This window comes from Eubalaena glacialis, chromosome 2 (assembly GCF_028564815.1).
Source record: "Eubalaena glacialis isolate mEubGla1 chromosome 2, mEubGla1.1.hap2.+ XY, whole genome shotgun sequence".
In the NCBI taxonomy this organism is placed as follows: Eukaryota; Metazoa; Chordata; class Mammalia; order Artiodactyla; family Balaenidae; genus Eubalaena; species Eubalaena glacialis.
In genome coordinates this window covers 36,759,915-36,781,994 of record NC_083717.1, presented here as the reverse complement: position 1 = coordinate 36,781,994, position 22,080 = coordinate 36,759,915, and the positions used below count along the sequence as shown (strand labels likewise).

Genomic DNA, 22,080 nt, shown 5'->3' with positions numbered 1-22,080 from the left:
GCTGGTGTAGACCCTCAGAATGAGTGGGAAGTAAACTTTTAAGTCCTTGCATACCTGTAACTGCCTTTACTCTCCCCCCTGACACTTGATGAATTTGGCTAGGTGTATTTGCTTCCTAGGGCTACAAATGACCACCAACTGGGTGGCTTAAAACAACAGGATTATTCTCTCACAGTGTGGAGGCCAGAAGTCCGAAATCAGTTTCACTGGGCTAAAACCAAGGTGTCAGGAAGGTCAAGCTCCCTCCAAAGGCTTGAGGGGAGAATCCGACTCCTGGCCTTTTCTAGCTTCTAGGGTTGCATTCCTTGACCTCTCCCTCCATCTTCAAATCTCTCTCTGCTGAGGTCTTCATGTCCCCATCTCTCTTCTGTATCTGTGTATAGTAAAATCTCCTTAGGCCTCTCCCTCATAAGGACACGTGTGATTGCATCAGGGCCCACCAGGATAATCCACCATAATCTCCTCATCTCAAGATCCTCCCCTTAATCACATCTAGAGACCCTTTTTTTACCTTATAAGGTAACACAGGTTCCAGAGATTAGGGCCTGATATTTATAGGGGACATTTTTCAGTCTACTCTGCAGGATATAAAAATTTTTTCCAATGGTTAAAAAATTATTTTCCCTTGGTGTCTTGAAGGCCTGGCTTTACTATTGATTGTCTTTCATCCATGTTATCTGATTAGACGTTTATTTTGCTGGCTCTTCCTCTTCCTGATTCCTCAGCGTGAGAGCACTCCTCGTTCCCTCCCTAGCTAATCTAACTGAGTAGGTACCATGGCTTCAAACACCATCCATTGACCACAGATCCACGCCGGATGAAGGAAGGCTTTGTTCTAGAAGGCCAGCACCCACACCCCCAGCCTTGCCTCCGCCAACGAAGTTCACCTGTCCTCATTTTCCCCTGAGACCTTCCATTAAAGTCCCAGCTTTCAGCACCACGTCTCATTCCTGCCCTGGGATGGACCTGCAGGCTTAGTTGAGAGGCTCTCTGGGGTTCTGCAGGGCAGACTGGCCCGCTCCACTCGGGCCCACTGGGCTCTGGGCTCCTCTGCTACATTTCTGATGTGGCCATACCTCCACCTGCTTTCTATCGTCCAGAAATTTGCTGCAATCTCTCAGCTGCTGCTAATTCCCTCCCATTCACTTTGCTGTCATAGGATTATACTTGTAATAATCTCTTTATTATCATTTTAATGGGTTCTGGGGAGGAAGGGGAGACAGAGGCACATGCGCTGAATCCTTCATCTTAAACTCTACGTTAATCTCATTAACTTTTCAGTTATAACTTGCATATGCCGCAGAGATAACAGACGTTCTATTCTAAGTCCCTTGTCCGTGGGCTCCCATTGGTGGGAAGTGGGGGTGGGGACGGCAGGTTTCGGGTTCACATCCCAGCTTGTCACCTCCCACCCACCTCCGACACACACAGACCCTCCTTGTCTGAGCACTGCTGCTCCTGACACAGATCTGCCAGTGCGAGTTATGGGACTGGCAAACTGCATGCGGCTTTCCTCTTTCCAGGATTTTTTTTTAAAAGCAAATTACTTCTGTGGCCTTCCCTATAAGGCCGGAATACAGGCACTGGGACATGAAATGAAGAGAAAGGACAATGTTAAATGGGGAACATCTTTTGCAGGTTCCATCAGCCCAAGAGAACCTTTTCACTCAAAAGCGAAGCCTGCATGACACATCCCTGCCTTACCAAGGCTCAAGTTTAAAAATAAACACGGGCATTTGAAGGAGCACAAAAATAATTTGTGCCCGAGGCTCCACAGAACCCCATGGCACCAGGTGTATGCTGACCCCGCAGGAGCTGAGACAGGCCACGTTCAATAGAAAGTCAGCCCTTGTGGACCTCAAACAAGCGATACACGAGTAAAGGGAGCCTTTTTGTGCTGGATTCCCTTGTACTACACAGCGTCAACTGCACCCCATTCAGACCAACCACGGGCGTCTGCTCTGTCTAGCTATTCATACAAGGGCTGTGAAGGCAGCCCCCATCCCCAGGCCCGGAGCCCAAATCCAAGACCTCACCCAGCCTTTGTCTCCTCCTCCCTATCAATCCCTGTACCAACGTACAGGATTAACAAAACAGAAGTTCCTGCTCATCCATACCTGTGCCTTCAGAGGAGCTGTGCCTTCCACCTGGAATGCCCCCTTGTTCACGGCCACCCCCCACTTAGCCCACCCCCACTGGTCAGAATCCTACCATCTTTCAAGACAAAGTGCAATTTGGTCACCTCTTCCAGAGGCGCCTGGGTCCACCACCAGACCGGATTCTCTCTCTGGAGCCTAGCTTTCTGTGTCTCCTCTGTGGCCCTCATATTATTCTGCCTTGTCTTTGGGTAGCTATAGGTGTGCTGTACCCCCCAAATTGGACTGTAAGCCCCCTTGGGCAGGAATCAGGTCTTCATTTCCAGAGCCCCTGCAGCACCCTGATAGAGGAAGTGCTTGAAGTTGCGGCCAGAGCTTTGAGTGAACCCAAGTCACAGAGGGCCCAGAGGGACTAGCCCCTGGCTGGTGTGACCCTGTGAAATTCCACAGGGCAAACAAGCAGACCTTTGTTTGACAGCAGTGGGAACCCCTCTCTACAGCAGAACTGCTAGGTAATGTTTTCCTTCCAGGCACACATACACACAAGCACACATACACACGTGCATGCACACATACACACACAGAGGCATGTAGAGATATATTGACCCTCTCAGCTCCAGGCTGCAACAGGACAGCTGGAGGCCCAGCTTATGGCTTCCACCAGCAACTCCTCCCTTTACCCCAGGTGCTGCACAAATGACCTTTCTCAATGCACTCTGCCTGGCCTGAAAGCACAGCTCTACTGGGGTGAGCTTAAGGGCCAGGACTACGTTTTATGTGCCATGTCACAGCCAGAGCCTGGCACCCAGAAAACATGTCTTAACAAAGTGGTGAGGGAATTCCCTGGCAGTCCAGGGGTTAAGATTTGGCACTTTCACTGCCGTGGCCCAGGGTCCATCCCTGGTCAGGGAACTAAGATCCTGCAAGCTGCATGGCGCAGCCAAAAAACAAAACAAAACAAAAAAAACAAAGGGGTGAGAGAGAAGGGTGCACAGAGAGAACAAAAGTGTCCGAGCAAACGGTCAGTCAAGTTCCATTTACACTTCGTTAGGTTTGGAAGGAAATGTACAGAGCATTGGTAGGTCTCAGTAGACAGAAATAAGTGACTATTAGAAGAATGACATGTTTTCCTATCACACTGTGCTCTGGTTATGATGAATCAGATGGGGGCTATTTATCATACTGGATCTTCTACAGGTTCTTCTCCCTTTTGGAAAAGGTCTGACACTCGACTTTTAGCAGACCCAGGCAGCTAGCAGGTGTCCAGACAGTTGGGGCCTACGTGTGCCCAGAACAGCCCGTGCTCCTTCCCATATACCAAGGACACACTGCCCGTCCCCTCCAAAGGCCCAGATGGCCTGTGTGTAGACTTCTCCCCACTTTCTTTTCATCTCCTCCAAGTGCTCTGCGTCAAGCTTCCATCCTCAAATTCACGGGTTTCCATGCACATTCACATCTGCAGCGCAATTCGTGTGCCTCTCCTAAGGCATCTGATTTTTAAATAGGAAATGCCTTTCCATGTCCTACAGCAATGCTGAGATCCACTCACCAGATCTTGGCAGTACCTTGGAAAAGGTATTTCCTAGAGGTCCTGGCATGTATTGATCATCTGTCGGTGTCTGGCATCGTGCTGGGCGCTGACATACATAGCTCACCTCATTTTCCCAACAACCTTGAGAATCAGTGTCTGTGTCTTCATTTTACAGAGGAAAACAGGGGGAAAAGATTAAGTAACGCACCCAAGGGCACACAAAGTTATCAGGCGGGAGTCACCTGGGTCACCTAAACCCAACACACCCCTCAGGCTCCCTTCCCACTTGTTCCATGAGGCCCCACACCTGTGTTCCCTGACCCTCCTCCCCAGGCCGCCTCCCCTGCCACCATATTCAGGCAGAAGCCCTCCTGAGGACCTCAGCGGGTCTCTGGGCAAACAGGTTCATCCTTATCCATCTCTTACCAAGGCTGTCATCCCAGGCCTTAAGGAATGATCCAGAAATCCAAATCCTGCTCACCAGCAGCAACCCCACAGTCTTTCCCAAAGTCTCCACAGTCAGGAGAAAACCCAGAAAATACCTCCTGAGTTCCCCAAACCTTCAGGTTCCTGCCCAGAGGCTCACAACTCCTAAAGGTGCCCCTGGGGCCTGTCTGGACCATGTTGATGAACCACCCACCAGGCAGTAAGATGGGGCAGCAGGCAGCAACTGGCCCACCTGGTGCTTCAACAGCTGGCCTCCTGGGTGGCCACAGAGAATCTCCATCTGGCCCACCTGGGTCTCTATGCAGCCACCAGTCACCCAAACAGGTCTCCTCCTACTGCAGCACTAAACAACTAACTCAGGAAACCCCCTTTTCTCTCCAGCTCCTTGTCCACACTCACCCCTGATTTGTGAGGCAGGCCTCCTCCTGACCATTACAGAGTTCGTGCTCCCTATTGACCTTTTCTGGACCACATCTACCCACCCACCACCCTCTCAAACAGCACTTCTTCTGGGAAGCTAAGATTCTGTACCCAATTTCTTTCTTTTTTTTTTTTTAATTTTTTTTAAAGATTTTTTTTTTTATGTGGACCATTTTTAAAGTCTTTATTAAATTTGTTACAATATTGCTTCTTTTTTTTTATGTTTTGGTTTTTTGGCCACGCAGCATGTGGGGTCTTAGCTCCCCAACCGGGGATGGAACCCGCACTCTCGGCACCGGAAGGCGAAGTCTTAACCACCGGGACCGCCAGGGAAGTCCCTCCACCCAATTCCAATGTGTGGGTTTTCCCCAAGCAACTCTCTGAGACACCAAGCTGGGTGTCCTACAATCCAACTCAATTCTGACACCATCCACCTGAAGAGAGGGTCAGATCCCACAGGTCACAGGTTCAGTCCCACAAGACCCCCTCCCGCCCCCACTTCGTATGTCAATCACAAGTCCAGTTACCACCTGTGCTTCTCACCAGCTGGCGACAGATTCAAGGTCTCAACAGTTTGATTCATTTGCTAGAGCAGTTCACAGAATTCATAGAAACATTTTACTCACTAGATCACTGGTTTATTATGAAAGGATATAACTCAGGAACAGCCAGATGGAAGAGACACATAGAGCAAGGTATAGAAAAAGGACTCAGAATGTCCCTGCTCCCTCTGAGCGCCACACGCCCCAAATGCCCACGTGTTCACCAACCTGGAAGCTCTCTGAACCCTGCCCTTTTGGGTTTTTATGGAGGTTTAATTACAGAGGCATGATTGATGACATCATTGGCAATTGATTCAACCTCCAGTCCCTCTCCCCTCCCCAGAGGTGGGGGAGGGTGGCTGAAAGTTCCAACCCTCTAATCATGTGGCTGGGTCCCCCATCCTCAGGTGCTTTCCAAGTCACCTCATTAACATAACAAGACGCCTTTAAGGCTCTCTTCACAGGAAATTCCAAGGGTTTGAGGAGCTCTGTGCCAGGAACAAGACGAAGACCAAATATATATTTATTATAAATTATCACAGACGCCTTACCCAGCCTCTCCCTTCCAGGCCAGACACCCCTACCATCTGCCCTCGCGACACCCTGTACCTCTCCTGCAGAGCACAGCTGGATGACCAGGCTCCTCACTACCACTTCCCTCCTCCCTCAAAGTCCCCGGTCTTCAATCTCTTGTCATCAGACTCTGTCATCCTCTACCCCTCACTGCTGCTGTCAACCACCAGCCCCGTGTCACTCCCCCTCGTTTCTTGATGATTTCAGGATCACAGGCCCTCTCTCCTACACGACTCCTGTCCTGATTCTCAGTCATTTCGACCCACACATACATGATCCTTCCAACTGGCCTCCTAACTGCTTGAACCTCCCTCAGCCTCTCCAACTCCCTGTCAAAACCTGCCATTTATCAATAACTCCAAACCCATCTATAATCTTCATTCCATGCATCCCACTCTCTGCAACTGGCACCCACTCACCCACCCCGCCCGGTTCCTACTCCCAATCACCTTTACCTGCTCTATTGCTCATGGCATTTATCACCTCTAATATGCCATAAAATTTACTTATTTGTTATAGTGTGATTTATCATGTGACTTGTTCGAATGTAAGTGTCACAAAGGCAGGGATTCTTCTCTGGTTCACCACATGCAGCACCTGGTATACCAGATACTCAACAAACACTTGTTGAATGAATGAATTTTACTTTTGTAATTATTCAATATCCATCTCCCCTGCTATACTGTAAGCTCTACAAGGACAGAGGCCAAATCCATCTTAGTCACCCCTGGAAGTACTCAGTAAATATTACTTAACTGAGGGAATGGAGCAGCAAAGTTCATATTTAAGAACTGCATTGCTGGGCTAAACCTGCTGCTTGCACGCTTCCACCCAGCCTGCTTGGATGCAGCTCTGTTCCCACTGGCTGCCACCTGAATACAGGTGACCTAAATAAAGCTGTTGATTCTGAAAAACCCAAGCATGAAGCATCAGAAGCCCATAGACACGGAGATCTGAGCATAAACAGTGCTTTCTGCTGCTGCCATGCAAATATTTGATCCCATGGATGTGGGGGAAATTCATTTTACCTGTTACCAAGAATAGTTTCAGAGGCTACCTGAAAAAGTTCATTCTAAAAACAGATTACCTAGAAGACCCTCAACCATGAACTTCCTCCCAGCAAAAGACACTTAACGAGATCCTATCTAGGTTTCAGATCATAATTTCAGTCTGTGACTTCCTTTTCAAGCTGCACTCATGACTCACTAGGTTAGTTTAGCCATTCGTGGGTAAGAGATTTGCTCTAGGAAAAAAAACATATAAATAAACCAAACAATTTTTGTAAGATGCACAAACAGAACCAAATTTCACTACTTCAGACTTAGTCTGACCTCTCACCTAGGATGGAGGGGCTTGAAAACCACGCCCTTTTGTGGAGATAAAGTGCTGACAGGGAAACCAGTCCTGAAAATCACATCACTCAAGCACCTTCCAGCTCCAGTTCCTGACAGGCAGCTCCTTCTATTACAGCCAGGAGAGGCCCAGCTACAGCAAAGCTGCCAGGACACTTGGGGGGAAAAAAAGTTCTCGTGCATCCTTCAGACAAACAATGCAGGCAATCAGCTAAAGCTTGAACCCCTGGCAAGTGTGGGCAAGATCCTGATTCACAGCCAAAAAGCAGGTGAGAGCAATGTGCCTTTGGTGAGCTTACCACCCTGCTCTGTGTCAAGATTAATATCGATATAACTCATCCAACATAGACCCAGCCTAACAGGTTTACTTATTGGGGACTCAGATGCCTACTATGTGATCTGAACATTGTCTTAATAGATGTGATTGCAACATACAACTCAAGAAGACTGAAGAATTAAGTCATTCTGAGAACCTCTACTGAAATCTGAGAAAAAGGACCAGAGAGAAACTGGAAGAGAGAAGGATGAGAAAAGGAAAACCAAGGAATGGGTTCGGGAGATTCAGGGCAAAATCTGTAGAAAACTCAGCTGCGTTCTGGTAGTGATGACTTCCCCACGAAAATACACCTCTTGCAAAGGATCTCCTTCATTCCTCTCCAGAGGAGGAGAAGAGGAAACACAAGAAGAAGCGCCTGGTGCAGAGCCCCAATTCCTATTTCATGGATGTGAAATGCCCAGGATGCTATAAAATCACCACCGTCTTTAGCCATGCACAAACAGTTTTGTGCGTTGGCTGCTCTACTGTCCTCTGCCAGCCTACAGGAGGAAAAGCAAGGCTTACAGGAGGATGCTCCTTCAGACAGAGGCAGCACTAAAAGCACCCTGAATCAAGATGAATGGGAAACCATCCCAATAAACACATTTTGGATTTAAAAAAAAAAAAAGGAAAGAAAAAGAAAACTCAGCTGCATGAACAGCCATGGGTTCACATCAGACTAAATACCTGCTTATAACCCCTGCCCTTTGGAAGGTGTGCTAACAGAGCTTCCTTAAACACACCTCTTTTCTTTTAAACCTCAAGTACTTTTGAAACAAAGATTGTTTTTGTCATGGAACTGTAAAAGTCTCAGAGTCATACAACGTATATAACCACCAGCCCACTCAGAGTCCTGGCTGTGTGACGTTAAACAAGTAACTTAACCTCTCTGAACTCATTTCCTTATCCATAAAACATGAAGCTTAAATGAAATAATGCCTATAGATAATCAACAAATATTACTTCCCTTCCTCCTGGCAGAACTCAATCTTCTACAGAATCCAAGTAAGACACCACAATGACCGTCTGGCATGACCTATGTCTGTCCAGCACACCATTCTGTGGCCTCACAGATAAAGAACCTGTGTAATTACAGAACAGGAAGAAAGCTGGGAAATAATCGGCCAGTTCTGAGATGCCACCATGGCTCCTGAGGGGAGGGTCATATGCCAGAAGATAAAGTAGCCTTCTCTTCCCTGCAGAGTCTCCAGAAATCTCCACCAAGTACATATAGAAACCAGTGCCAATACTACATACAGTGGTTGGGAGAATGCAGATGTGGCCCGAAGCCATGCTTGTCTCACGTGCGCAGTCACGTGGCAGTGAAGGGACAAATAAGACCAACTAAGAATTCACGGGGCTGATACAAACAGCTGATGGATGCAGCCTCTCAGGGGAAAACTTGCATTATATCACATGACACCTTCAGCCGCTTTCGTGACATTTCCAGGGCTGTGCCAATTTCGCCGGCTGCTTGCAAGGCAGCTGTTTGAAGCTGCATCCCTTTCTCTATGAGGAGAACCTCCTCGGGCACCCAGCCAAGCTCTCCCCCTGAGAGGCTCCCAGAGGCACAGTATGACCAGGCCTGGGCCACACTGCCATGCTCGGTGTACTCTACTTAATTATTTAAGGAATGAGGCATTGTTTCCTTTGTGGGCAAAGCTTTCAGAATATTTAAAATTCACGGGAGAAGCCAAGGAGTGGCTTTTTTTAGCTCCCTCCCTTGAAGTAAGGGATATGGCTTTCAATCGGGTTGTGGGATTCCAATTCCAATTTTCCAGAATATTCCATCCTTGGTGAAACATGCCTGCTTTAAAAAAACAAACAAAAAAAACAGAGAAGAAAAAAAAGGGAGGAAGCCCTGACAAAGGCCAAACTCGATTAATCATCAGTTTTGTCCCATGGGAGTCACTTTCAAATTTAGCAGATCAGATTCTGTTGGTGCCAAAGTCAGGTAGGACCCCAGCTTTTGCTTGGGAACACGCTGGTTGCAGGGAGGTACGGGGCCCCCCTTAAGCAAGCTCTGCTCAACCCCAGGTCCAATTCAGTGCTCATCTCACCCAACTCGACATTCTGGAATAGATGCCACAGGCCATCTAGGTGGGCACCTGAGGGCCCACAGAGGTGGGCTCACAGCCCCAGATGAGACATGGGGAGGGGCTAGGCACACCCCAAGGCAATGCCCAAGGAACACGTCCCCACACCACAGAGGGGTCACCTGAGGCCCCAGGACGGGTGGAGGGCCCACTCCCTAACAGGACAGTTAATGCACTGTCTCCAAAAAGGCAGGCAGGTTTCCAGGGGGCCTCTGCACCCCAGAGCCGCATACCTGAGCACCTGCAGGGGGTTCATCTCTCCCAGCAAAGCTCAGCCCACAACATGGTCTTCCTGAGGATGAGGAAAACCTGGCAATGCCCAGAGTTGTGTGCTCCTCAGAACAAGAAGGTTTGGACAAAGCTTTTGCAGCCATCACAGGCCACCTCCTTCTGTCCCTGCCCTGTGTATATACCCAACCTGTAACAGGTGCCCTCAGGCTCCCTCAGACACCCACCCGGCTGCCTGTGCCTCCCTCCCACTGGTCGGAGTTCCCCCAGACCTGTCCACAAGAGCAAATCCCCCTCCTCCAAATGGCAGTGCTCACCTACATGGAAACAGCTCTCTCCTCCCCCTACCTCTTGGCCCATGTTCTCCCCTCTCTAAGGTAAACATGCCCAAACCCTTTAAACAAGTGGTTCTAATCTCTTTTTGAGTCAAGGACCCCTTTGAAAATCTGATAAAAAACTATGGCAAAAAAGCACAAAAAACTATGGCCATCCTCCCTAGAAAAGCACATGCACATATACAACGCTCCATACAGTTTGTGGGGAGGGGTGTTCACAGACCCCTGAACTGCATATAGGGACTTCATTTTAAGAAAACATCCTTCAAATCATCCTCAGGAAACATGTGGCCAGACGCCTCCTGCTCTGCTCTCCCTCCTAAATTGGATGAACTCTGACACCCAGAACCAAATATAACATTCTAGATGCAGAGTGAAGCAGACCCATCACCTCTATTATAGCTATTTTCATACTTCGACTGAGGTCTTCAAAGTTTTAGCCAGCCTTCGAGACAACCACACCACTGGGCGGGCTCACATGGAACTCACCATCAACTCAAAATCCCCAAGTCTTTCACATGCTCGGGAAGATCTGCCCCACTTCCCACCCCTTTACCTCGGGGAGAGCCAGGAGGCCACACCCTCTGAGTCACCCAGCATCATCCAGGCTCCCGGTCCTCCCTGCTCTGTTCATCCCCAAATCAGAGCCAGTCTTTCGCTCCTCCCTACACTCTCAAATCCTCTGTGGCCTCACTGAGGTCCTTGAAATCAGCGGGCACCAGCTGTCCAGCCAGAATATTCCCTTCACCTTCATGCCTTAACAGACACTAGGCTGGTCCCTGAGGATAGCACTCCCCACACCACGCACAGCCCGTCTGTTCCTCTCGCCTCCCACAAAAGCAGAACACAAGGGGAGACGGGCGATTGGTGTCCTTGTGGCCCCCCCCAGCACGTGGCTCTCTCTGAGCCCCTGAAGGCGAGGCCATTCCAGCCACCTGCCTCCCCTCCCCACCCTCACCAGCCTCCAGGTGTTTCCGGTCATTGATCGGGGGCTTCAGCTCCGAGCCCAGCTGCTTCTTCCAGCCACCTCCTGTCACCACCACCATCCACGCGGATAGCCCCCAGCACCCTGGACTCAGCCCCTTGACCTCCGCCAGTCCAATGCCTTCTTCCCCATGCCCTTCAGTGACTTCCCTTCCTTCCCTGAATGGCCCATACCCTTCCCACGGGCTATCACTGTTCCCAACCCCCGCCTCTCAGCCTGATGCGTCCTGCCATCCGCCTCCCGTGCCCACACCCAAGCAACCGGGCAACATCACAAAATTGGGTGGACATGGTTCACTTTAAAGGCATGTTCTCAGACCTCAAACTGTCGCTCTGCAATGGCCCACAAAGCCTGGGTTTCTCTGGGAGGCTTACCACCTGCTCCCAATTTCACACCTTTTTCTTCTTCTCAAACTTCCCACACCCGGTCCTCCACCCTTTTTTTTTTTTTTAAATAAATTTATTTATTTATTTATTTATTTAGGCTGTGTTGGGTCTTCGTTGCTGCGCGCGGGCTTTCTCTAGTTGCGGCGAGCAGGGGCTACTCATTGCAGTGGCTTCTCTTGTTGCAGAGCACGGGCTCTAGGCGCGCGGGCTTCAGCAGTTGTGGCTCGCGGGCTCTAGAGCGCAGGCTCAGTAGTTGTGGCGCACGGGCTTAGTTGCTCCGCAGCAGGTGGGATCTTCCCAGACGAGGGCTTGAACCCACATCCCCTGCATTGGCAGGTGGATTCTTAACCACTGCACCACCAGGGAAGCCCCTCCACCCTTGCTGTGAGCTGATGACCCTGTCTCAAACATCATGGAGAAAACAGGAGGCTTGGACTGGAACTCATGCGTCTTCCACCCCACCCAGACCTGCCTCTATCTGCTCCCACTGCGGCCTCCTTCCCTCCTTTCCAGGAGAGGGTGCCTCCCTCTCCCCGCTCCAAGGGACAATTCTTCCCCTGATGCCCTGAACCCCATGCCTGTCATCTTCTCAAGGCCTGGGCTGCTCTGTCACCCCGCTTCTCTTGGGCAGCATTCCTGCCAGCATCGCGCATGCTGGAGTTCTCCTATCTTAAATACCTTCTCCCTTTACCCACAGCCTCTCATGTTGTCTTATTCCTCTGCTCCCTAAACAGTCAACTTCTTGAAAAAGTGGTCCACGCATCCCACACACAACCCCTGTTCTAGCCTCCCATTCAACTTCCAGCGCACCTGGTGTCCGGCCCCACCTCGTCACTGACTGGGCTGAGGTCAGGGCCACCAGTGGCCACCATGCAACCCAGTCCCAGGCCACTTCTCAGCCGCGCTTGACACTGACGCCCAAGCCCTCCTCCTGGAGACACGGCCCCAGTTCCTCCTCCCTCCCCGGGGGTTCCTCCTCTGTCTTCCTTGCTGGCTCCTCCTCTTCTACCGGCCCCTCGACAGTGGGTGCTCCTGAGCCCTCTCCCCCTCTGCCTACCCTCCCAATCCATCGTGACCTCACGCAATCTACCTCCAGTCTGACCTCCGCTGAGCCCAAGCTGCATACAATCCACTGCCTTCTGCCCAGCTCCACTCACCACCTCTGGCTTAACATGATGCAGTTACTTGACCTTGACTCACCCACTCCACACCTAACCTGCTCCTCCTGTAGGCTTCCCTACACCTACTATTTGCTTAACGCCCAAACCAAATGGGTCCTCTTTATTTCCTCCCTCTCCCTTATCCTTACCCCATATCCAATCCCTCTGAAAGTTCTCCAAACCATCTGTGGAATCTGCCCACTTCACTCCCTCCCCTCTGCAACCTTAGGCTCAGCCAGCATCCTCTTTGAACTGGAACCCAGGAACCCTGTCACTTCTTCTTGCTCAGGGCTCGTCCTCTTCCATCCATTCTCCACAGAGCACCAGAGAAGTCTTCTTAAAAATTAGGAAGGGCCGTGTGGCAGGCCTATTAAAACCCTTCAGTCTTGGACTTCCCTGGCGGTCCAGTGGTTGAGATTCCGTGCTTCCAATACAGGGGGTGCAGATTCGATCCCTGGTCGGGGAACTAAGATCCCACACACCACGCAGCGCGGCCAAAAAATAAATTTTTAAAAAACCTTCAGTCTTATCCAATCTCACGGCATCTCAAATAAAAACCATAGGCCATGCCACAGCCTATGAGGTCCCGTCCACCTTCACCCCTTCCTACTTCTCTCCAACCTCAGACTGGGCGCCCTCCCCTCACTTGCTACCAGCCAGCCCCACAGGTCTGATTTCAATTACTCAAACATTCTGGGCAGCTCCTTCCCACGCTGGGTCTTCACACCTGCTCCTCCACCTAGAATGGGCTGCTCCTGTTCTTCACGTGATGTATAGCAGCTTAAATGTCACCTCTTCAGAGGCAGCTCATAAACATACATTCTAAAGTCAGTCTCAGCCCTTGCTTCTCTCTCTCATGGCACTGAGCATGACTTGCAGTTACTTTATTTGTGGATGCTTTTAAGAGGTTTTTTTGTTGTTGTTGGGGGGAGGCGAGGGCTGGGAGTGGGCAGAGACAGGCGGAATCTGTCTCCCTCACTAGAATGTAAATTCCATGGGAATAAGAGGAACCATGTCTGATTTAAATCATTAAATATTAAAATGATAATATTTTGGATATATGTGTTTAAAATACATTAAAATTTATTTCACCTGTTTCTTTTGCCTTTTTTTTAAATGGACAATAGAACATGTAAAATTACATATGTGGCCTTCATATTTCTATTGGACTGTGCTGGTCCGATTGGCAAGGGTTGGGGGGAAGCAGATTATGATATTATGTTGATATAACATTGTATTATAGGGACTTCCCTGGCGGTCCAGTAGTTAAGACTCTGTGCTTCCAATGCAGGGGGCGCAGGTGCGATTCCTGGTCAGGGAACTAAGATCCCGCCCGCGCGCAGCCAAAAACAAACAAACAAACAAAAAAACCCATTGTCTTATAATCAAATGTTTTATGTGATAAACAATATAGAGGGGCATGGGCCAAGTATTCAGGTACACAGAAGACAGGTAGGTCAGGCTAGGTTAGAGCAGGCTTGAAACGCCAAACTAAAGAAGATGAAGTCATGAATCATTGCTACTTAGCTGGGCGCCCTGTGAATTGACCCATAGTCTAGATATTCTTGTCTGCATAAGACTCAGTGTTCCCATGCCCTCCCTTCCCCTTCTCATACTTAGAGAATCAGACTCATCAAAAGAAATGAGGTTTTGTTATGGTCTGGTTTTTCTTACCATCTCAGCTTTGGGCCACTGCAAGACTCAGAGTGAGGTCAAGGAGACAGCGCTGTGCAGAAGCACTCAGTCCATCTTCCATGGGACACGCCCTACACCAGATGGTGGGGGAGAGGGCACAGATAAGCCATCCCCACCCTGCCTCTGCCCTCAGGTGTCGAGCTGACCCTCCGGGTCACCACATTAATGTTCATTCCCTCCAAGAGATTATCTGCTCCCATGGAGCAAGGAAATCCACTTCTCACAGAGGTTAATAAACTTACAGATCTCATTACTCAAAGAGGTCACGCTGGCAAGAACTTTAATGCATTTTTTAGAAAAGGTCTGGAAGAATTATTAACAACAGAACAGTGACTGGCTACTCAGAGAAGCGAAAGCAAAAAGGGGACTGATGGGGATGAAGCAGGCTCTCCCCTCCTCCCACGCAGCATCCCCGACAGCTGCGGACAGCAAAGCACCTGGAATCCAACCAGGGTGGCCGTCTCTGACTGCCCATCATCTGGGTCTGGGACTGCCTGCCTCTGCTCCTACCCCCAGGTCTCTTGGATGTTGGCAAGTAGTCTAGCTGTGGTGACTGGCACCTTTGCAAACTCACATTCCTGAAACTCCAACTAGTCCCTCAGGTTGCTCACAAATCTGTATTTGCCCCAGCTAACTCCCTGCCCCACCCCCAACAACCAGCTGTACCAAAGCATTTCCTCTCTTCCCGACTACCGCCTGGTTCTCAGATCAATTCCTTAGCTCACACTGAGAAGGAAAAGCCAGTTGGGACTTCCCTGGTGGCGCAGTGGTTAAGAATCCGCCTGCCAAGGCAGGGGACACGGGTTCGAGCCCTGGTCCGGGAAGATCCCATGTGCCGCGGAGCAACTAAGCCCATGCACCACAACTACTGAAGCCCACACGCTCTAGGGCCCGTGTGCCACAACTACTGAGCCCACGTGCCACAACTACTGAAGCCTGCGCGCCTAGAGCCCATGCTCTGCAGCAAGAGAAGCCACCGCAATGAGAAGCCCGCGCACCGCAACGAAGAGTAGCCCCTACTCGCCGCAACTAGAGAAAGCCCGTGCACAGCAACGAAGACCCAACGCAGCCAAAAATAAATAAAATTAAAAAAAAAAAAAAAAAAAAAGCCAGTAGACCCAGCTCCCTCATTCCCCTTTCCACCACAGCCTCAAAATGCCTCCATACCTGCACCTTGTCTGGTCTCTAAGGATGACCCTCCCAGCCGAAAGCTCTTGTTCTAGTTCCCTCCTGCCTCCAACCTCACTGTGCCAACCTCACTGCCTCTCATCTTTCTCTAATGCCTTCAACCTCCTCCTTTCCTTTCCCCCTCAGACTTCCAACATGCTCAACTTATGAAATAAAAATCATCCTTCCTTCTACCCTGACTCACCCTCAAACTCACCTTCATCTTCAGCCAGACTTCTCTATTCCCCTACCACACGCTCACTCCTTAAATCACTGCAGATGGATTTATGCCTTCACACTTGGCTGAAGCTGCTCTTAAAATCCATCAGTGCCCTAACACTCCCACCCTCACAGTGGTATTTAGCAGCATGCACCTTGGGTCTCCACCCAGCTTTCTGAGGTCTTCACTCCTGTTGAGTACACCTCCCTTTTCAGCCTCCTCTCCCCTGGCTTCCGCAACACCTCTCTCCTCCAGCCTTCCTCCAATGTCATCACCTCTAAGACTCACCCACTGGCTTCTTTTCCTTCTCTTCAACTGTCATCCTTTCCCAGAGTTCCATCTTCACCTTCTTGACCCACTCTCTCCTTGGCTGATCAAATCCATCTCAGAGGTGATGGCTCTCAAATCTGTACCTCTGATTCTATCCTAATTGCTAAGTGCTAGAGCTGAATTTCTACTGATAGAGGCCACTCCATATGACCCACTACAAGTGGAAATTCACCATAATCACCCCAGACTAAACTCTCATCAATTCCCTCCCCAAAACTGCACCTCCTCTTGTGTTCCCAATCTTGGTTAATGGCACCACCATCCACTCAGCCATACAGTCTAGAAATATCCAAATTGCTGGCAACTCTGCCTCTCCCTTTCTCTCATTTCAACAATCAAGAGCCGTGGGTCCACCTCCCATGTGACTCTCAGGGCGTCTCTGGCCTCCAGAAAGTGCATCTTAAGAACATGGATTCTGCTCTCAAACAGGCTTGAACTTGGTTTCCAACTCTGCCACATCCTGGCTGGGAGCTTGAACAGATTACTAATCTCTCAAGCCCAGTGTCTCCAACTATGAAAGTGAGGGTTGTTGTGAGAATTAAATGAGATATTATATAGACACACTCTGCATGGTAACTCCAACCCACTAAGTTCTCATTAAATAATAGTTTAATTTGTGTCCTAACTTAGCAACTCTATAGGAAAGACGTTCAAGCTTTCTACCTCTCACCTCCAGCAAGGTGTCTTACATATATTTTTCTATTTTATTGTATTATGTACATTCCTAGAAGCTGCCTCAGATCTAGAACAGAACAGGGCAAGGTTTACATTACTTAAGTCTGTGCCATATCTGCTTTCTGCTCTCAACATTTCTTGCCTGGACTGTGGCTAGTTCCTATGAGGTCTCTTTCCTCTAATCTCTTAACTTTCTATGCAACCCTTCATTACCATCTCTGGAATAATTTTCCTAATGCAAGTAACATTCTTCTCTTCAAAACTGAAAGTGTTCCCTCATTATGTATAGACTGAAGTCCAATTCCATGGGATACAGCATGTTTCTGCCTCCTACCCCAAGTCACCTCTTCCTCTCTGAGCCCACTGCCTGCCACTGCCCTGGGGGTCAGGCCTCATTCTCTGGTACCAAGACTAACTGCCCCCCCCCCACCTCCAGCCTCACCAATGGCTGGCTCCCTGCCACCCATAGGATGAAGTCCCAACCACTTGGCACAAAGGCCTTTCCTTCATGTCTATACCTTCCTGACCCCTTCTCCACACTCACCATGTACTTCACATTCTTTCTTACCTCCCTGCCCACTACTAACAGCTAACGCACATCACAATGTGTATTTCATTTAATCCTCACAACCACACTATGACATTGGTACTATTATCATTCCCATTTCACAGATGAGGAAACTGAAGGTCAAAGAAGGTCAGTATCTTGCTCCAAGTCATACAGCCAGCGAATGGCCAAGCCAGGCCTGAGTACAAGGTTTCTGTTCTTGACCTCCATACTCCACTGCCTCCTATGGGAAGCTCTCTCCATCTAAATGCTTCGCCTTGCCCTGCCTTTCTGTCTGCCTGGGAAACTCCTACTCATCCTTCAAGACTCAGTTCCAAGGTCATCTCCTTCAAGAAGCCTTCTCTAACTTCTTGCAGAGTTAAGCATTTCATCCTTGTCCATATTTCAATACAAGGGCTTATCTCATTGCCCTAATTAGCTGCCCACCATCCGTCTGCCTCAGGAGGGCAGGGACCCTGTTCTAACAACCTCTGTCCTCCTGGATCCTGGCCCAGAGAAGGTGCTCAAGAGCTAGGGGATGGCCATTGGTCAAAGAGTCAAGAAAGCTACAGGGTGGGCTTCTCTGGTGGCGCAGTGGTTAAGAACCCGCCTGCAAATGCAGGGGACACAGGTTCGAGCCCTGGTTGGGAAGATCCCACATGCCGCAGAGCAACTAAGCCTGTGTGCCACAACTACTGAGCCTGTGCTCTAGAGCCTGCAAGCCACAACTACTGAAGCCCGCGTGCCTAGAGCCCGTGCTCTGCAACAAGAGAAGCCACTTCAATGAAAAGCTCATGCACTGCAACGAAGAGTAGCCCCCACTCGCTGCAACTATAGAAAGCCCACACGCAGCTACAAAGACCCAATGCAGCCAAAAATAAAATTAATTAATTAATTAAAAAAATTTTTTTTAATTATAAAAAAGAAAGCTACAGGAGCTGATGAACAGATGAAGGGTGATGAGAAAGGAGTTCAGATCCATATAAGTGGGTGGGAATCAGAGATATGAGCCTCTGAAACCAACTACTGTCTAGTCCACATGGCCCCTGGTCCCATATCCCTCCCATGTTAGTCCACTAGGTAATGTTTGGTTGATGTCCACCTCCCCACTAGACTGCAAGCATCATGGGACCATGGATATTCATCACTGTGTTTGTTCCCAGCACCTACAACAGTGCCTGACACAAGGTAGACGGCCACGATTCCTTGAAGGAATAAGAGAATGAATATACAATGAAGGGTTCCCTAACCAGCAACACAAATCCCTAGTCTGATGCCCACAATGGGGAGAACTCCTTGGTTTTTTTGTCCACACTTGCACCTCCCCATGAAAGCAACTGGTTGGTAGACTGGCTTTCTTGTTGGGATGGGTGGGTCAGCTTCCTAACCTTCCTTGTCCACTGGCTGGTAACATTCCTCCACCCACACGACTGGAGAGGCTTAGTGATATGAACGAGAGCTTCAGAAGGCAAACCGCATATTCTCTGGGTCACCCAATGACAGGGAACCAACCTTGGCAGTACTCAGGACTGGCCAGCAGCTGAGGACTCGGGGAGCACCCAAGAGGATTAAAGATGAAGAATGGACCATTCCCAACCATGTACTCCAGAAGGTACCTCAGGAGTACCTTGAGGAGTACACCTGCCAACCTCCTACCCAAAACAGAAATGATCATGATGATCACGGTGAAGTTGGCCACCACTGATGAAATATTTATGTGTGAGACGTTGTGCTAAGTGCTTTACACACATTTTTCTCATTAATCGTCTCCGTCCTTTAACAGCTGAAGACAGTGAAGCTTAGAGAGAGAAAATGACTTGTCCAAGCTCACACAGCCAACCAGGGGGGCTGGGGTCTGTACTGAGCCCCCCTGACCCTCCTGACAGGTGGCCTTCCGTGACAATGGACTCATCTTGCTGAGACAGCCAGTTTTATCTTCAGTCCACTCAGAGGGGTTAGAGAGCTCATCCTCAGACCCATGACCTGAAATCAGCCTCGATGCCGCCTCCACCAGGAGCTCCTTTTCCTGCCTTTTGGAGCCTCCTGAAACAGGCTCCATTCCTCTTCCCCAGGAGGACCTTTTCTCCATCACCCACCCCCCCGGGACAAACAACTCTCCTGTTCTCCATTTATCTGAACAACCCCAATTAAAAGCTTTCCCAATTAAAAATCCCAAAAGGGATCCAATGCCTGGGCAGCATGGTCTACAATATTCCTCATTAATTGGATCCCTGTGGACAACCCCTACCCCATAACCCACAGACAAGATTTCCCCCAGAGCACAAAGGGAGGAAGGAGGACAAAGGGCTGGCTGGGCGGTTCTGCCCCTCACTGGTGATCTGGACCAAGATCTCCCCAGGACAAGGCAACAAAAGAGGGACCGTCAGAGCCCCTCTGTTAGCTGGGACTCAGCCTCAACTCGGCTGGGAGGCACCTGGGTACTAAAGGGTCTCTTACTGCACAGCTCTCAAGCTAACTGCTTTGGCTGGTGGCGATGCCTTATCCTAAGCTTTTCTGCATGGGGTGAGGGGGCGCCATGGTCCCCAATTCCTCAGAAGAAGAAGAAGAAGACAATAAACCAGGCTTGTGAATAAATATGTTTAAAAAGAAAAAAAAATCTCTAGTCGTTGACAAATGTCTAAATGTGTTCCCCACACGCGTATTTTTATTCTAACAAGCTAATTTGAAATATAATTTAAATAAATTCTACCAGAATGATACCATATGACTAACAGCACCCGGCGGCAGAACTTCTGGAGGCTTCATCGTACATTCAGCAGAGGTTTCCAACCTGACACTGTTCCCACACAACGCACACCCGCTAGGACACCGGCTCCTGCTGCCAGCGCGTGCCTCCAAGCCTATAAATACGACTCGGGGGCAGCCTGCGTGAGCAATACCTGGAAGTGTAGATACAGAACACACGGGGCTTGGGGACCAGCGTCTCCAAACCCATGCAAATTAGAAGCTCTTTGCCCCAATTCCTCTCGAGGTTGCTTTTTGCTTAATTTATTTTCATGCTAGAAAAAAAACAAAGTCTAACCCTCAAGATCCGCAAGGTCAGGACCTGGTACACCTGAGAGTTCTAATATTCTGAAAAATGCTTTTTCTCTATTGTAAATCTGTTTGGGGGCTGCTGTTCACTTTCGTCTGACAAAGGTGAAGGAAGTTTTTCTTTTCAAAGGGAAAAGGAGATCCCATCCCCACTCCATATGCCAAAAGGAAGTCTTTCTCCAAAGGTTTTAGACGCCAATGCTGGCTGAGTAACATGTCACAGGATTTACCCAGGTGTTTTTTTTTAATTGCCTGACAACTGAAGCAGGGACTGAACCGTCCCTCCTGTATGTATGTCCCTGCCAATCCCCTCGCCAAGGGAAGGCTCTCTGCAGGAGGGGCCTGATGCCCACCAGACAAAGGGCTTTGCAGCAGAAGGGGCAAAGGGGTGGGCACGGGTGCTTTCTGCTTGTAGAGAGCCTTCTCCTCCAGGTCTTAAAGCAGAATTACTCTGCCCTGATATTTCCAAACAAGCAGAAACAGTTTGAGCAGCTGGGTCCTGGTCCACCAACACCCTTAGCAACAACGACGAATCCTTGGTGTTCTTACCAAGATTCGCTAAGGAGCAGTGACTCACTCAAAATTACACAGTCACCACAAATTACCCAACATTAATTGTGATCCTGGTTTCCTCTACCATTTCTTTCCTTCAGTAATTCATTTAAAGCAAACAATTGCTTTAAAAGATTATCAAAATGTCGTTTTTATTTTTTAAATTATACCCTGCCTTGTTCTAGAAAGGACTTAAGCAGGTTTGCAAAGATGTATAAAATTTGGCAAAATGACAAATCCAAGTAGGTTTGGATTTAAATGATGATGTACATTTATAGTGATTGGCATGGAAAGATGTCCATTCAAGGTATTTCAAGTTGAAAAACTTATGTTACAAAACAGATGTATGATATGATTCCATTTAGATAAAAATATACTTGTTTTATGTAGACATAGATCTAGACACGGAGACATATATATTCCAATACATGGAAAAGTCTGCAAAGACAGACATACGATTGCTGATGGAGGTTATCCCTGCAATGTGGGATGACAAGTAATTTTCACTTCCTCCTTTATGCTGTTATTTTTTAGTATGAACATGTAACATTTTTATAATTGGAAAAAAGCAAAGCTATTGACATTTTGTTAAAAAAAAAAAAGTGGTAGATGAAAAAGGGTGAAGGTAAAACAAGGGCAGGGCCATACAACTGAATGAGGAATAAAGGTAAAGGATGAGGTCTGATAAATTTGCTAAGGGGGACCACACATCTGTCTCTTAAGTTCCCCAGGAGCCATTACAGAAAAGAAACCTAGTAATTTACACAAATCATTGAGTCCATCGGACAAAAGCAAACCACCTGCTCTGCTCTGGGTCCTCCTTCAGGGGACTGTGCACAAGCAGCAAATGTGCCCTCAATTCCATTCTAAAACCTTCAAGGCCAGTTGTTTCAGGACTGTTTCCAACAAGAATGATGGCATCTTCCCAAAGTGAAAGTCAACCCAAAGTGAGTATTCATTTATTCCTATTCACTCATTCATTCAGTACATATCTACTTAGTGTCTACCCCATGCCAAGTACTGTGTATTTTTCCATCTCTGACACTCAGGGTGATGCTAAGGGCTTCTAAATAATGAGGGTGATCCTACATGCTAATGGTCTCCCTAAGCATCTCTCCATAGTGTACTGGGGCATCTTTCCTAAGTTCCCCAGATAGTTCCTCTGACACCCTATGGATTACAATAGTTTGTTGAAACTCACACATAAAGCTGGTACTTGTATATGTGGCTTATCTCCTCTTCCTCAAAACTCCACAAGGGCAGGAACTAACTAGTAGGTTTGCTCATCCCGGATCCCCAGTAGACTCTCCAATTGCCTTACAGATGAAGAGACTGAGTGAACCTCAGAAAGCTTAAAATACCCACAACAGGGG

The 22,080-nt window shown here is 48.7% G+C and overlaps 2 protein-coding genes across 4 annotated transcripts in view; one reads left to right on the top strand and one right to left on the bottom strand.

Moving 5' to 3' along the window:
- HOMER2 (homer scaffold protein 2) overlaps positions 1–22,080 on the bottom strand; it is a 95,461-nt gene that overhangs the window by 67,923 nt on the left and 5,458 nt on the right. The gene's annotated exons all lie outside the window — the stretch shown is intronic.
- Positions 7,591–7,836, top strand: LOC133085747 (small ribosomal subunit protein eS27-like; the record flags this gene model as incomplete). Its single annotated transcript, XM_061182938.1, has 1 exon — positions 7,591–7,836. A coding segment is annotated over one exon (246 nt), but the record flags the coding sequence as incomplete, so codon positions are not given.